Below are 13780 nucleotides of genomic sequence, written 5' to 3' on the forward strand. Positions count from 1 at the left end.
GCTTGTATTTTATTAATTCTCGAACTACTCAACGTCTGTACAGGGTGGTGCATTTTGGATGTCCTAATAAGATATCTCCGAAACTAAAAGGTTTAGAGAAAAACGAGTGCCACATTCGCGAGTCCGTTTTTTGAAAAAATAATTTTGGTCAAAACCGCATTCCGCTATCGATTTATAAACAAAAATTTGACATTTTAACGAAATCATATTTTCTTTATTATAAAAGATACACATTTGAAACAGACATTTTACAGGCGCTTTTTACATAGTCAATAGTAGAGACATAACTTTTAGTTAATCAGCAAACGGCGCGCGAATACGTCACGAGATTACACTTTTGAATTTCATATAATTAAGTTTGAAGAACACAAACTTTTGTTTTTAAAAATTTTATTTAATTAATACACGAGCTCTCTAGAGCGATGCCTAATAAGAACTAATTACATTTTTGGGAGAAATTGTTTTATATATTAAAACCACATGTGTTTCCTATACAATGAATAACATTATGGATAAAAATGTGTGAGGTCTCTTCATGTAAACTTCCCGCGGTGGTTGAAATCAATGAATGGAGAATAGGGGATAAACATCCTGGATCGGACGGACATAAATCCTCCCCCCTTAAGTCAAAGGGTCCTCGCTTTGACGGGACGTTGAAATTTCTTGTAATATGACGCTACCATCTTCTACGGGTGAATTTGCAAATGTTCTGTAGATTTGAATTAGATATTCTCTAAAAATATACGCTGTGATTGTCAGATCGATAATTATTATCCAAAGGATTGAAGTAGCAGACGCATGGATTAGATGTATTGTTGGATTGCAATAAAAATAATTTGTTAAATTAATATTCATGATTTCATTTAGTAAATGTATTAACCAATGTGTTTGTGTTTGTGCGTAACTATATAAAAATTATTCGGAAGTAAAATTACCGTTGGGGGCACCACTGAGCTAGGTCCTAAAACAGTAACCATAAATGGCGGGAAACTGTTTATTAGGATGTTTTGAGCGTTGTACGAATTTTGAGGCTTCACATTTATTGCATTGCCTATGCGGAATGACTATTGTGTCTTTGGTGCAAGGAACAAATGTTGACAAATTAGAGATTACGAGGAAAATACGGATAACGAATGACTGTTTAGTTCACTTTCTTTATTGGAAAATTATTACAAAGACATTAAAAAGCCTACCTTTTGGCATAATTTAACGTTTAAATGTATCAGCAGTTGTTAATCTTAATTGTAGTTTTGTAGATTTATCGAAGTATTTCATGATTTTGTCAGTGGAAAAATTCTAACCTAAAATTCACACACTTCACTAGTTTATTGGTTTCTTGAGCCCAACTTAAAGTTCGCTGTGATCCATTACTTGTAGTCTTTAAGTTGACCTATTGCACAATCTGGTGGAGGTTATCCAATACTAATCAAGGGATGGTGGATTCCACCCTATTGCACGATTGAGTATTGAAGGAGCTGCAAGATCAGGTCGGCGTGGAAGCTAACCAAGTGGGGTTTTAGCGGGTTGACCATTGCACGATTTGTACAGTTCAGTGAGAGAGATCTGGCTATACATGGTTCTTAAGAGTTATTCATAAGTTAATGTTAATTTACCTTTAATGTTAAGTCTTGTAGTTGTTGACATAAATACTCAACAACCCTTTTTACTTAATTACAGAATGAAATCTGAGCTGGTTGGTCTATCCGCTGAAACGGTCTGACGAAAGAACTTCCTGACTTGAGATTAGAATTGTTATTGATAATGTAATTAACGTCCAAATAAAAATATCTGTATTAGAGGATCGATCTTGATGTCGGATTTCATGTCCTCGGCTTCTTCATGAAGTTTCGAGAAATCTTCCAAATGTTTTTGCTGTGGGTTTACGGATTTATTTATTTTGAAATAAGCTAGTGGGATTTCCAGGGGTGTTCTATAGGTGTAGTTGCTGTAGGTGTTGTCGAATTTCATTTGGTCGACTATGATTCTACAGTTGTTTCCGCTTGAAGAAACTAGTACGCTTCCGTTTATTATTTCTTCCTTGATTTCTTATTTGCAAAATTCCATTATCTTCGAGGGTTTACGCGTCGAGATTAGTACTTTGTTGTTGGACAGTTGTTTAATGATCTTTGTAATCGTTGGTAGTTTGAAGAAAATTTCAAGTGCGTGGGTCGCTAATGTGACATTTGTCCCGTTCTGGGGTAGCAGTGAAGAGGGTCTGATTTTCAATTTATGGGCTTTCGTCGGTCCAAAATTCTCCTTTTTCTCCAAATAGTCGGTATTTTCTGGGCGGCATTTATATTTGATATTACGAATTGGGTAAAGGGTCTATTCTTTAGTAATTATATGGATTAGGATCGAAGATGGGAATATAACTATAATATACATGTTATTTTTATTTACCGATACAATTTTAAATTTTGAAAATTCGATTATCTTGAGGACGTGCGTTCCGTTCAATTTAATTAATTCATCCGTTTTATAGATTAATTTAAGGTGATGTAAAATTTGGAAAAGTTCTTGAGCTGATATAGTTTATAGATTTGAAATTTCGTTAAAAGCTAATGTTATCATTCTTTGAATGCACACAATTTTTGTGGGGTAATTGTGATGTGCAAAGTAATGGCGTAATTTATTTAAGATGGTTATTGCTAACAGGTCTTCTACAAAGTATGCTTGTGTATATTTTGAAAACAAATCTATGATTGTGATAAATTTGTTATTATCAAAACTAAATGTGTCAACATGAATGACTTCAAATGGCCTTTTCGCTAATAATGGGCCTGAAAAAGGTATTTGATATGGGTGTCTTTCGTATTTACTCTGTAAACAAGTTTCACATTCGTTAATAATTTTGTTAATTTTTGTTTTCATATCTGGCCAATACACAATTTGTTTTAAGTGATTATAAGTTTCGATAATGTTATGATTATTGTTATGATTATTGCCGTGGTATTCGTTAATAATTCCATTTTGTTGATCAGTTTTCTCTAAATCTCTACACAGAATATTACATTTTGTTATTTGTAGTGTTATCAAAAAGTTGAGAACATAGCGTATGGAAAATAGGTTCAATTGCTTTGGATTAATAATTTCTTTAAATGCGTTTGTGAGATTTTCCAGTTCATGACCTTTTCTTAACGTAATTACATGATGATGTTTCTTGAATGGTCGCGTGTAGGAAATATTGAACAGATCACCTGTTTTAATAACTATCCTATTTGTGAAATGATTTAATAGTTTTTCGGAAATTGGCACACGGGATTCTCGACAGATGTATGTTGTGTTTCATTAGATGAAGGATTATCTAGCATTTGTTTTTGTGTTAATAATTCGTCTGTTTCGTTAGGTGTTAATATCTCTTCATCATCGACTTGGGGTATAATCGATATTAGATCTAAATCTTCATTGTTGATTTTTTCACGTATATTAATTTCAATTCTGGATAGAGCATCAGCTACAGAATTTTCTTTTCCTTTCTTATATTTTATTGTATAGTCAAACTCTTCTAAACGTAATCTCCATTTTACTAATCTAGAATTCGGGTCTTTAAGTGAAAATAGCCAAACAATGGGTTTATGATCTGTTTCAATTTCGATATGTTTACCATACAATTATGGTCTAAAGTGTTTCGTACTTTCGACTATAGCTAATAATTCCCTTTCAATAGTTGAATAATTTTTCTCAGCGGAATTTAGAGTTCTTGAGTAAAATGCTATCGGTTTATTATTTTGAGAGGGAACGCTACCGATTGCAACATTACTCGCATCTGTAGTTAGATTAAAAGTTTTTGTAAAATCGGGGTAAGCAAGCACTGGAGCGTTTGTTAATAAATCTTTGCATTTATGAAAAGCTTCTAGATATTGATGGTCTTTTATGTCAATTTTTGCACCCTTTTTTAAACATTTTGTAAATGGTGAAACCACTTTTGCAAAATCGGCGATAATATCCAATTAATCCTAGAAATGCTTTAATTTCTTTTGTTGTTTTTGGCAGCGGGTATTTTTGTATTGCTTCAATTTTTGAAGGATTTGGTTTAATCCCATTAGGCGTAATTACGTGTCCTAGGAATGCAACTTCTTTACAAAGAAACTCAGATTTGTTTAATTGGACTTTTAAATTGAATTCTTTCAACTTATTAAAGATTTGTTTAATATAAACCAAATGTTCATATAAGGATTTTGAAAAGATTACAACGTCATCCATATAAACAAAACATGATTTATAAAGATATTCACGTAAGACATTATCCATAACTCTTTGGAAAGTTTAAACCAAATGGCATTCTAACATACTCGTAATGCCCATTGTTTACTGAGAATGCTGTTTTTTCTATACTTTCCGGGTACATTTCTATTTGGTGAAATCTATTTTTGCTTGTAAAGTACGTACACTTTCCCAAATTATCTAGGATTTCATCAATTCTTGGTAGAGGATATTTGTCTTCGACCGTTTTTTCATTTAATTTTCTATAATCTATAACGAGACGCCATTTCTTTTTACCTGACGCATCTAACTTTTTTGGGACAATCCAGACAGGGCTACTGTATGGCGATATTGAAGGTCTTATAATTTTATTATCTAGTAGTTTTTGTATTTGATTATGGATTTCTGTTTTTAAATGATGGGGATACGTATATGATTTGCAATAAACCGGCTCTTCGTTCGTGGTCCTAATTTTATGCTTTACAGCGTTTGTAAAAGAAAAATTTGAATTTTCGTCATAAAAGATGTTTTTAAACTGAGAGCAAAGTTTCAGAATTTCCTCTTTTTCTTCAGGGTTTAAATAAGATGTTCTAATTACTTTGGAAATGTTAATATTGCTTTTTGAAGTATTGGTTTTTTCAGTATCAACATTAACTAGTGGCTCTACATTGATAAGTTGTTGCCAATGTATTTCAGTACTAATAATTAGTTAGACAAGCTTTTTCTTTTTTTTCCACAAATTGAGAGTGTCATTTAAAATTTTAAAATATGGGTGACTAGCGCCTAGGGGATTGGTTTTTAAGGGTTGAATCAAAGGGGTTGAAGGTAATACCAAATAAACGCCATTATTAAGTTGTTTATGTGTGTTGAATTTCAAGTCCATATCTTTGGAAAAGCCTTGTATATTACAATTTTCATTGTCCCGTAATCATAATCTTCTCCAAGTCACACAAAGATGCATATAAATTCATATGAAATTCAAAAGTGTAATTTCGTGACGTATTCGCGCGCCGTCTGCTGATTGGCTAAAAGTTATGTCTCTACTAACCATGATTTTTGGCGACATTTTGTTTAAAAGTGTTTTAAAGTCATCAGGGAACAATTTCACGTAACTTTGTAGGGTGTTTTTGTGATGAAACATATTTTTTATTTCGGTCCTTCATTTTGATCTAGTATAGAGTGGAAGTTGACAGTTTTCAATTGAAAGTAGGATGAATGAAGGTAAATGTTATTGAAACGTGTGTACAACAATTAATTGCGAATTCCAGCTGTTGATATAATAATATTACATCGAGGAGGATCACACCCCTCTACTAGAAATCTCCAGAGATGTTGGAGACACAGATTGAAGATGACGACCGTACTTGGAGATGATAAAGATTCTTGGGATGGAATTGAAAAATCCACGAAGAGGAGTTAAATGTAATGTGCAGTAATTAATGTACAATAATAATAAACAAATTTACTGTAGGTGCGGAGACAGTATTTTGGAAAGCAGGAAATTTAAGATTTGCTATGGATTAAAGTTTTCAAATTCGCCATGTCCGTCTACGTCTATATCTTTTATGCAGACTAATACACGATGTTTAACATAGTTTTATGAGGCCATTGAATAACTTATTAACTATACTTATTATTGAAATACGTATACGTACATATTATACGTTTTGGCTGCGTAAATTATTTGAAATGATTTAATGCTCTGTGGATTTTATGTTATAATATTTTAAGAAAAACACAATTGTAAATTAGCAATTTTAAGAGACTATAATTAGAGCAGGAGGTTTTTTTGTGATTGCTAAACTATTAGAAACTGAGCGAAAAAATGTATTAATTATATATATTACTGTTCCAAATTTCCAATCATAAAACTTTTCATACAAGATAAACAATATTAAACCCTACTCTAATTATAAATTCAAATGATTACATGGTAGTTGTAATCAGTTAACTTTTGGTTATACAATGTGTTCAAAAATGGTTGTTTATCAAATAACTATTACTTTTATTAGGCGTTCCAACACTATAAAAATGCCAACGTCGCATTTTACCGAATTATTTATTTAAATAGGATTGACAAAATTGTAAAATAGTTATTAATGATTAGATCTTCCATTGAAACTAGAAATTATATAATCTGTCTATAAATGAATGTAGGATCGTAGTAGGTATTAAAAGTTTGCCGCAATGTTACTATATGAAAAATTTGGTTTTACTAGTTGCATGAGTAGATAAAAATTGGTACTTCCCAGAAACTTCATAGAAATAAAATAATTTAATGTGGCAAATTCAAATTCCAGAACCACCTGAGACCGTACACTCTTTTATAAACAGTTCGTATTAGCGAGACCGTTAGACCGCTCAACTCTCAATTTTCGGACTGTAATGTGGTTTCAACCTTTATTTCGTAACGTGATTATCAAAATTCTGACAACTGTTTTGCTTTTCTAAACAGTGTGCAGAAAAGTAATGAAAACTTTAAATGAATGGTGGATTTATATTTGGTTATATATGAGTATGTTCATGAAGAACAATACGAGTTGAATTAACTTTGTCTATACACTCCAGGCCGGTATTTTTGTTTTAATAAATTTTTGATGGGAAGGACTTTGTTTCATTTTATTAAGTGATGTTAAATGTTTTTGTGCTATTGCAACTGTTGCAGATTCAAATCATCATCAAAATGTGCAATACTGCGATCGATTTTTTGATTTTTTCAATTCAATTTTTTCAAATTAAAGCGCTTTTTACACTCATAGTTAACCAACATCTCAGGATCTCTGATTTTCAGACACTTCAGTCATTTGCACATAACCATTCTCATCAAATAAAATAAATTCAAGGTTTTCTTCTTTAATTCTTGTTATTGTCTTACCCCTTAGGTAATGGTTCAGTTTAGTTAATGAAATTTTATCAAAAACACCTTAAATTCTCAAACAAGTGTTAAAGACGGTTAATCATAGATTAACCGCTCGTGGTTCGGCCATCAAACTGATGATTCGTTAATCACTGATTAACTATGACATTTGCGTTGATTTGCGTTTGTGCAACGGAAAACAGAGTTAATCAACGATTAATTGACAATTATCTTTGACGTTCATTAAATATTTGATGAGAGATTAATCAGCCGTCAATGGTGTTTTGTGTTGCACAAAATTTTTGATGAACGATTAACGCTTTGTTAATTGTCAATTATCTTTTGTGCAACCGGGCATCAGACTTTCAAAATTGATATAAATGGCAAACAAGTCATCGTCAACATTGACCGCGTGAAACCACCGGCGTTTTTACTTTAACTACTTCTGGATTTTCAAGCTGAAACTTACGCCAAACGATTCCTCTGAGTGCCCTGATAACCGTACACTATGAATTTTCTTGTGCAAATTGAAAATAACATTAGAAAAACAATTTTTATTTTCACTCACTTTTCACTTGAATCGCCATTTTTGTTGACTTTGAGGGATACAACGTTTGCCACCAGGGTGTGCATGCGTTGCGTCTGCTTATTTCTGATTGGTTGTTATTGTTTAGCTTTAACAGGTAAGAATCGCACCTGCGTGTTTGTTATGATTATAACACCTTCGGGTATTCACAGAATGAATTTAAATGACGTTGTGGCGCCATCCTCCGGCCGGGGTTTGACGAATACCGACCGGAGTCGGGATACCAGGAGTAGCGTGGTCTGGACAAGAAAAACAACGACATCGCGACACCACAATTTCTCGCCTAAAAAACCCATTGTTAATTGTTACTGTTATTGTAAAAGTGTATCAGTGTTTATTAAATAAACCCCGACGTGATCTTCAACAGAAAGTGAGAAACACGTGGTGACGCGTCGCGGAATTTAAGCGTGCGGTTCACTGAACAAATCAAAAAAAATGTCATTGGAAGAGTAGCAGAGGCAGACCATTGCCAAGTTAGAGCAACAGCTGGCTGAAACCCGAGCTGCGCAACAAACTCTCCAAGACCGTACACGTGAGCCCAACATAGATGAGGTCAAAAATGCTAATTTGAAGCTGCCGTCGTTTTGGCAAAGGGATCCCGCACTTTGGTTTGCCCAAGTGGAGGCACAGTTCCATATGTAGGGCCATTTTTGAAACGCAAAATAACAGTTAATTTGAACACGTGCAAAATCCATTACAATGGCCTTTGATGAACCGATTTTTGTACAGAAGCGTAATTATCGTAAATTGCAAAACATATGCTTATCAAATATCAGGAAAATCTTTGGACTGGCGGCAATTTTAGCAACTCACTACTTTACTAACTTTGAAAGTACTCAACCACTTTAAATAATCCTGTCAGGAGAGCTGGTGCCGAGGTGTCGGGGTCAGGTCATCAATTTTAAGTTAAGACAACGTCTGAAAAATAAAATGGGGGTGTGAGTAATCCAGTCCATCAGAGTGAGACGTCCACAATCGCCATTTGTGAACCAATAAATGTAACAGTCGTTAACCCAAAATAATTATGCAAATCTACCATCAATAAAATATGTAATTCGAATAGAATCGGTTGAGCTTTGTCCAAGGGGTTCAAAAGGTTAACAGTCGCAGTCCTGGTCAATAGGACTCCAGGAGCATAGGGGAAAACCAGGCAAAGGGTTACCCCTTTGCTCATAGATACCATCCAGCCCGTTTGTCTCTGGATCAGCAGCAATCGAGAGACCACCTCGCGGTTCTGACGTGCAATAGGCAACGCTGCCTTGTCATCCACCACTTGTCTTAGGTTGTGCAATGAGTACCCCGGTAATATCCGTCCAGCGTCTACTTCGAGACCCGCAGGTCATTCAACACCAAGCGTGCAATGGATATTATGTTCATGGTACTCGCCTATGACTAACATAAAAAGGGGGCGGTTCCGGGCAGTGCAATGATCACCTTTTTGGCCAACCTGCTCAGCCGCTAATCAAACATAGCCCTAAGCGTGCAATGGAGGCCCTCTTCATAGTGCAGGTGGTGAACCAGTCCCTATAAACCTCATGGCCGCAGCCGTATCTCAGGGGCGGTTCCGGGCAGTGCAATGAACACCTTTTTGGCTAACCTGCTCAACTGCTAATCACACATAGCCCTGAGCGTGCAATGGAAGCCCTCTTCATAGTGCAGGTGGCGAACAAGTCCCTTAACCTCATAGCCGAAGCCGTCTCACGGACCAACGAGCAAGTGCAATGATCACCTTCCAGCGCTCTCCCCACGACCTATTCTGCAAACTAGATCTGGGGGTGCAATGAACGCGGCTGCCTAGTGATCCCCCGCGTCCACAAATAAACATAAACCAGACCTGGAGGCCTCGCGACGCCGCGACCCTCCAGCGTCCCCTGTTGGGTTAATCTCGGCGTGCAATGGGCATTTTCGAGCGCCGCCCCGCCTCAAGCTTAACCGTGGATTAATTAAGGATAGACAGACTAACAAAGTTTAGCTCGACATGTCGGGGCTCAACTCAATCTTATTCATAGTTCGTCAACTCTCAATTCAATATCATTCTCATCAAATATCACCAACTTTAGTATCAACCAATTAAATAAACTATCAACTGATGAATAGCGCATTAATTCAACTTCAGTTTGATATTGTACTCAATACTCACGCAGGTTTCTGATGAACGTTATCAACAATTATAAAATCAACACCGCAGCAATTAAAATAATGATTGAACGACTCACCCTACCGTTGATATGGTAATTATCATAAATCTCTACACCTTATTGGATTGAAAAACCTTACACACCAACAAACTGGGATTACTCTGTGATAACTCACCTTGATTCACTTAAGCAATTACTTTAAGTCACTCTAACTTGGAACTGACTCTAGCTCACACTACCCCTCTAAAGTGTGGGTGAAAACTAAAAACTCATATGCAAAATTGCATATTCGAAGGCGTCTTTCTCACGGTCGACTTGGGGTGGTCTGCTTGTCACCCTGACTAGCTAATAAATTAGGCTCAAGTGTTTATGTTTCTCGAAATAAAAGTCTCTGGGTCTTTTCGGAACTTTACTGACTAATTACCCTAATTATCTACATGCTAATCTATGACGAAAAGTAAAAAAAAACAAACTACCATTAAATTAAAATATAAATAAAAAAAAAATTATGACCGCTCGGACTTCATCCTACACATACCTACAAAATTAAAGCGGATCAAAGCAAATATTTCACGATCGTCGCAGCACTCGACTGCAGCGTGCTCCAGTCAGTCTCAGACATTTTGACGAACCCCCCCGAGACGCAAAAGTACGAAACCATCAAGGCCAAGTTGATATCTGCGTACACAGACTCACAAGAGAAACAACTCCGGAAGCTCTTAAACGAGTTGGAATTGGGTGACCGGAAGCCATCCCAGTTGTTACGGGAGATGAAGACGCTCGCAGGCGAATTATGTTATTCAGTAATTTAGAAAGAAAAAAAAACTTTATTTCTACTTGACAGAATGACAATGTAATATGTAATGAATGAATTTACAATGATTGGTCTAATATATAAGTAATATGGTGTTTGATTAAGATGATAAGGGATGAAAGTCCAGATTGTTAGTTTGTTTGTTTATATTTCTTGTGACCCTTGGTCCCTTATCATAACTCTTCCCTCCTTAAGTTCGAAAATAAAACGGATGTGTTATTTTCGATATTTTTTTTGTGGAATTAATCGTTTCCTAATCTTGAAGAAAGTCCATGTGATGACGCAACATATTATAAGGAGTATTAGAACCACGATGGCACTGATGTATATGGGTTCTTTTGCTTCATAAGGTTGTGGTGAGTTTATGTGCATTTGGGGGGAAAATTGTTTATGGATTCTTGATATTTCATCCAAATTAATCCGATGTAATTGAAGATGATTGCTGTTAAATTTTGTAGTGTTTTGTGTTTTGATTTCTGGTAGAATAAATGGTTCTCCTTCTATTAAAACGGCTTCATTGCTGATAACGAGATCTTCGCTCGTTATATAGCACTGTGGAGGAATTTTAATTAAACTTGGTTTTTCTATGATGGCGAATCCCGTATTTTTGCAGTTCTTCTTAATTTTGATTCGTGATGTCATTGGTATGATTAGGGCGTAGTTTCGGCTGATTTGTTCGGAAATGGAGGATTTCACGTATATAGGTGTTGACTGGCATCTGTTGGATCTTGTATTTTGAATTATTTCAATTATGCAATCTTCATTGTTTGGTACGATTCTGTTTCGGCAGATGTAAATATCCTCTATCTTCTGGCATTTGATGTCTTCGTATTGATGGTTATGAGTACTGAGTAATAGGTATGGTTTTGTGGGGATAATGGTTAAATTGTTTTGTGGAATGGGATAAAGATGGTAGTAGTCAAAATTTGTTGGGTTAAGGATGGGAAAGCGTATAATAAATATGATCTTGTTGTCGTGGAAGGATACTTTTACATTAATTATTTTATAATAAGAGAAAGTAATTTTAAATTTTGGAATTCTATGGTTTTCGTAAATTTTGTATAATATTTCGAGCATTTTGTTTAAGTCGTTTATAGAAATAATTGAATTGTGTAAAGTGTTTAATTTGGCGAACATTACTGCATCTTCTAAATTGTCCAGAAATCTAATTAAGTTTTGACAATTAAGAATGATTTGATCAAGGGTGTTCTGAGCACGAATATAAGCTGATATATCATTAAAAGCTTTGTTGACATTATCTTAAAAATAATTTAATCTACTTTCGATCAATTTTTGATTTTTACTGAGAGTGGTTACTGTTTCGTTATAGTTTTCGATTAAAGATTTGGTGAGAAAGGTTTGTAATTCAGTTTGTTTATTTAGAGAATTTTGATTTGCTGATAAGAGTTTAAGAGCTTTGTTTATATGTTCTTCGTCGTCAGAATCTAAGGTGCCAAATAACTATTTCGATATTTTTCCTACTAGGTTGATAAGTCCTCTTTTATTTCGTATATGGGGGTTGATATTATTTAACTTGTTTTGAGCTTCGGTGATTAAATATTGGCCATGATTTAGTATGTTATTAAGAACATTCTTATAGGTGATGTTTGCATAAGGTAGTGATAAAGTACTCAACGAGTTGTTGATCGAAAGAAAATTTTCAATGGTATTATTGAGTAATTGTATCAATGTTTTAATTTCAATATAATGAATAAATGCGTGTGATGTTTCGCTTATTTTACCTGTTCCAAGATGAAAGGGAAGGATTTGGGAATTGACGGATATGATTTCTATGTCATTAGATGTTGTTATTATTGGAAAGGTCAGTAGAAGAAGAAGAATCATTTTTTCGATGATGTTCCTGTAACAATAATGGCTTTGTGTAAATTTGTCTAGGTTTTTTAATTGTGGATTTATGATATGTTCCTCTTTGTGTTATAACTTTCTTATCTTTATCGGAAATTATTTGGGTTTCAGTAAATTTGGGTTTGGCTTTGTTCCTCTCTTTAGTTTTAATATAGGCCGATTGACCTGGTTGATATGAGCATGGATCTTGTCTTTTTTCATTCATTTTATTAATTACCATTTCCTCTTTTTCAATTAATTTATTTTTAATTTTGTCGTAAAGTAGTTTTGCTTTTTCTTTGTGATTTTGAATGTAATTGGAAATGATTTTTTCTTTCGTTAATTCGAATGGATTTAAGGAGTCTATGTGTCCTTTAATTACCTCAAATGGTGTAAAGTTAGTTGTTGAATGAATTGAATTATTATAACCGACAATGACATATTTCATTAAAGTGTTTGTGTTTTGATTTGGTCTTTCTAACTTTAGGCATCTTATTTGTTAAGCCAATGTGGAATGGAACCTCTCGACGGGGGAATTGCTATTAGAATTCTTTGATGTCGTGTAGTGTAGTTCAATTTTATGAAGGTTACAAAAATTTTCTAAGGTATTATTTTTAAATTCACCTCCACGATCTACTGTCATTTTAATAGGTAATCCGTGATGGGATATAAAATATAATAAGCTGTCTATGATACAAATAGATGATAAAGATTGTATTGGATATGCTTGTCCATATTTTGAAAATGAATCTATTATTGTCAAAAATGTATGGTTTAATATTTTGAAAGTGTCTACATGTATGTGTTCAAAAGGTCTGTTTGATGTGGGGGTTATATTGAATTTGACGTTGGGTGGGTTTCTGTCGTATTTTGCTGCTTGGCATATTCTGCATGAATTCACATAGTTAGTAATGTCATATCTGGCCAATAATAGTTTCTGCTAAGTACTGTTTTCATTTCATTTATTCCTTTGTGACAGCTTTTGCCTTGGTGATAATAAAGTAATTTTTCTTTTTGTTCCTCGTTATCTGTAATATCTTGTAGAATAAGATTAGTTTTGATCAGTTTAAAAGTTGTGTTTTTAAAATGGTTTTGAACAATAGCTGTAAATACGGCTGAGAGTTCTGGGGTTTTAAAATATAAGGCGTAGCTTTGTTTTGGACACATATAAGTTTTAATTGCATGAATTAAATGAGTATCCATATTAATTGTTGGAATAGAAATGGTTATTCTATTTTTGTCAAATATCTGTTGTCGTTCGATTTTCGGATTCAGGATGTTTCTATTTCCATGTATAATTACTTGATTTTTATAAAGATTGAGTGGTTTTTCTACTA

At 34.3% G+C, this 13780-nt stretch overlaps 1 protein-coding gene across 1 annotated transcript; it reads left to right on the forward strand.

The window, feature by feature from the left end:
* The first annotated feature begins 7799 nt into the window (after positions 1-7799).
* LOC135265902 (uncharacterized) lies at positions 7800-12669 on the forward strand. The gene is made up of 3 exons (XM_064356256.1): positions 7800-7883; positions 8100-8285; positions 10309-12669. Exons 1-3 carry the CDS (start codon positions 7800-7802, stop codon positions 10594-10596), a joined length of 558 nt encoding a protein of 185 aa, XP_064212326.1. The 3' UTR covers positions 10597-12669.
* The last annotated feature ends 1111 nt before the right edge of the window (positions 12670-13780 follow it).

The sequence above is a fragment of the Tribolium castaneum genome, chromosome 4 (assembly GCF_031307605.1).
Source record: "Tribolium castaneum strain GA2 chromosome 4, icTriCast1.1, whole genome shotgun sequence".
Lineage (NCBI taxonomy): Eukaryota > Metazoa > Arthropoda > Insecta > Coleoptera > Tenebrionidae > Tribolium > Tribolium castaneum.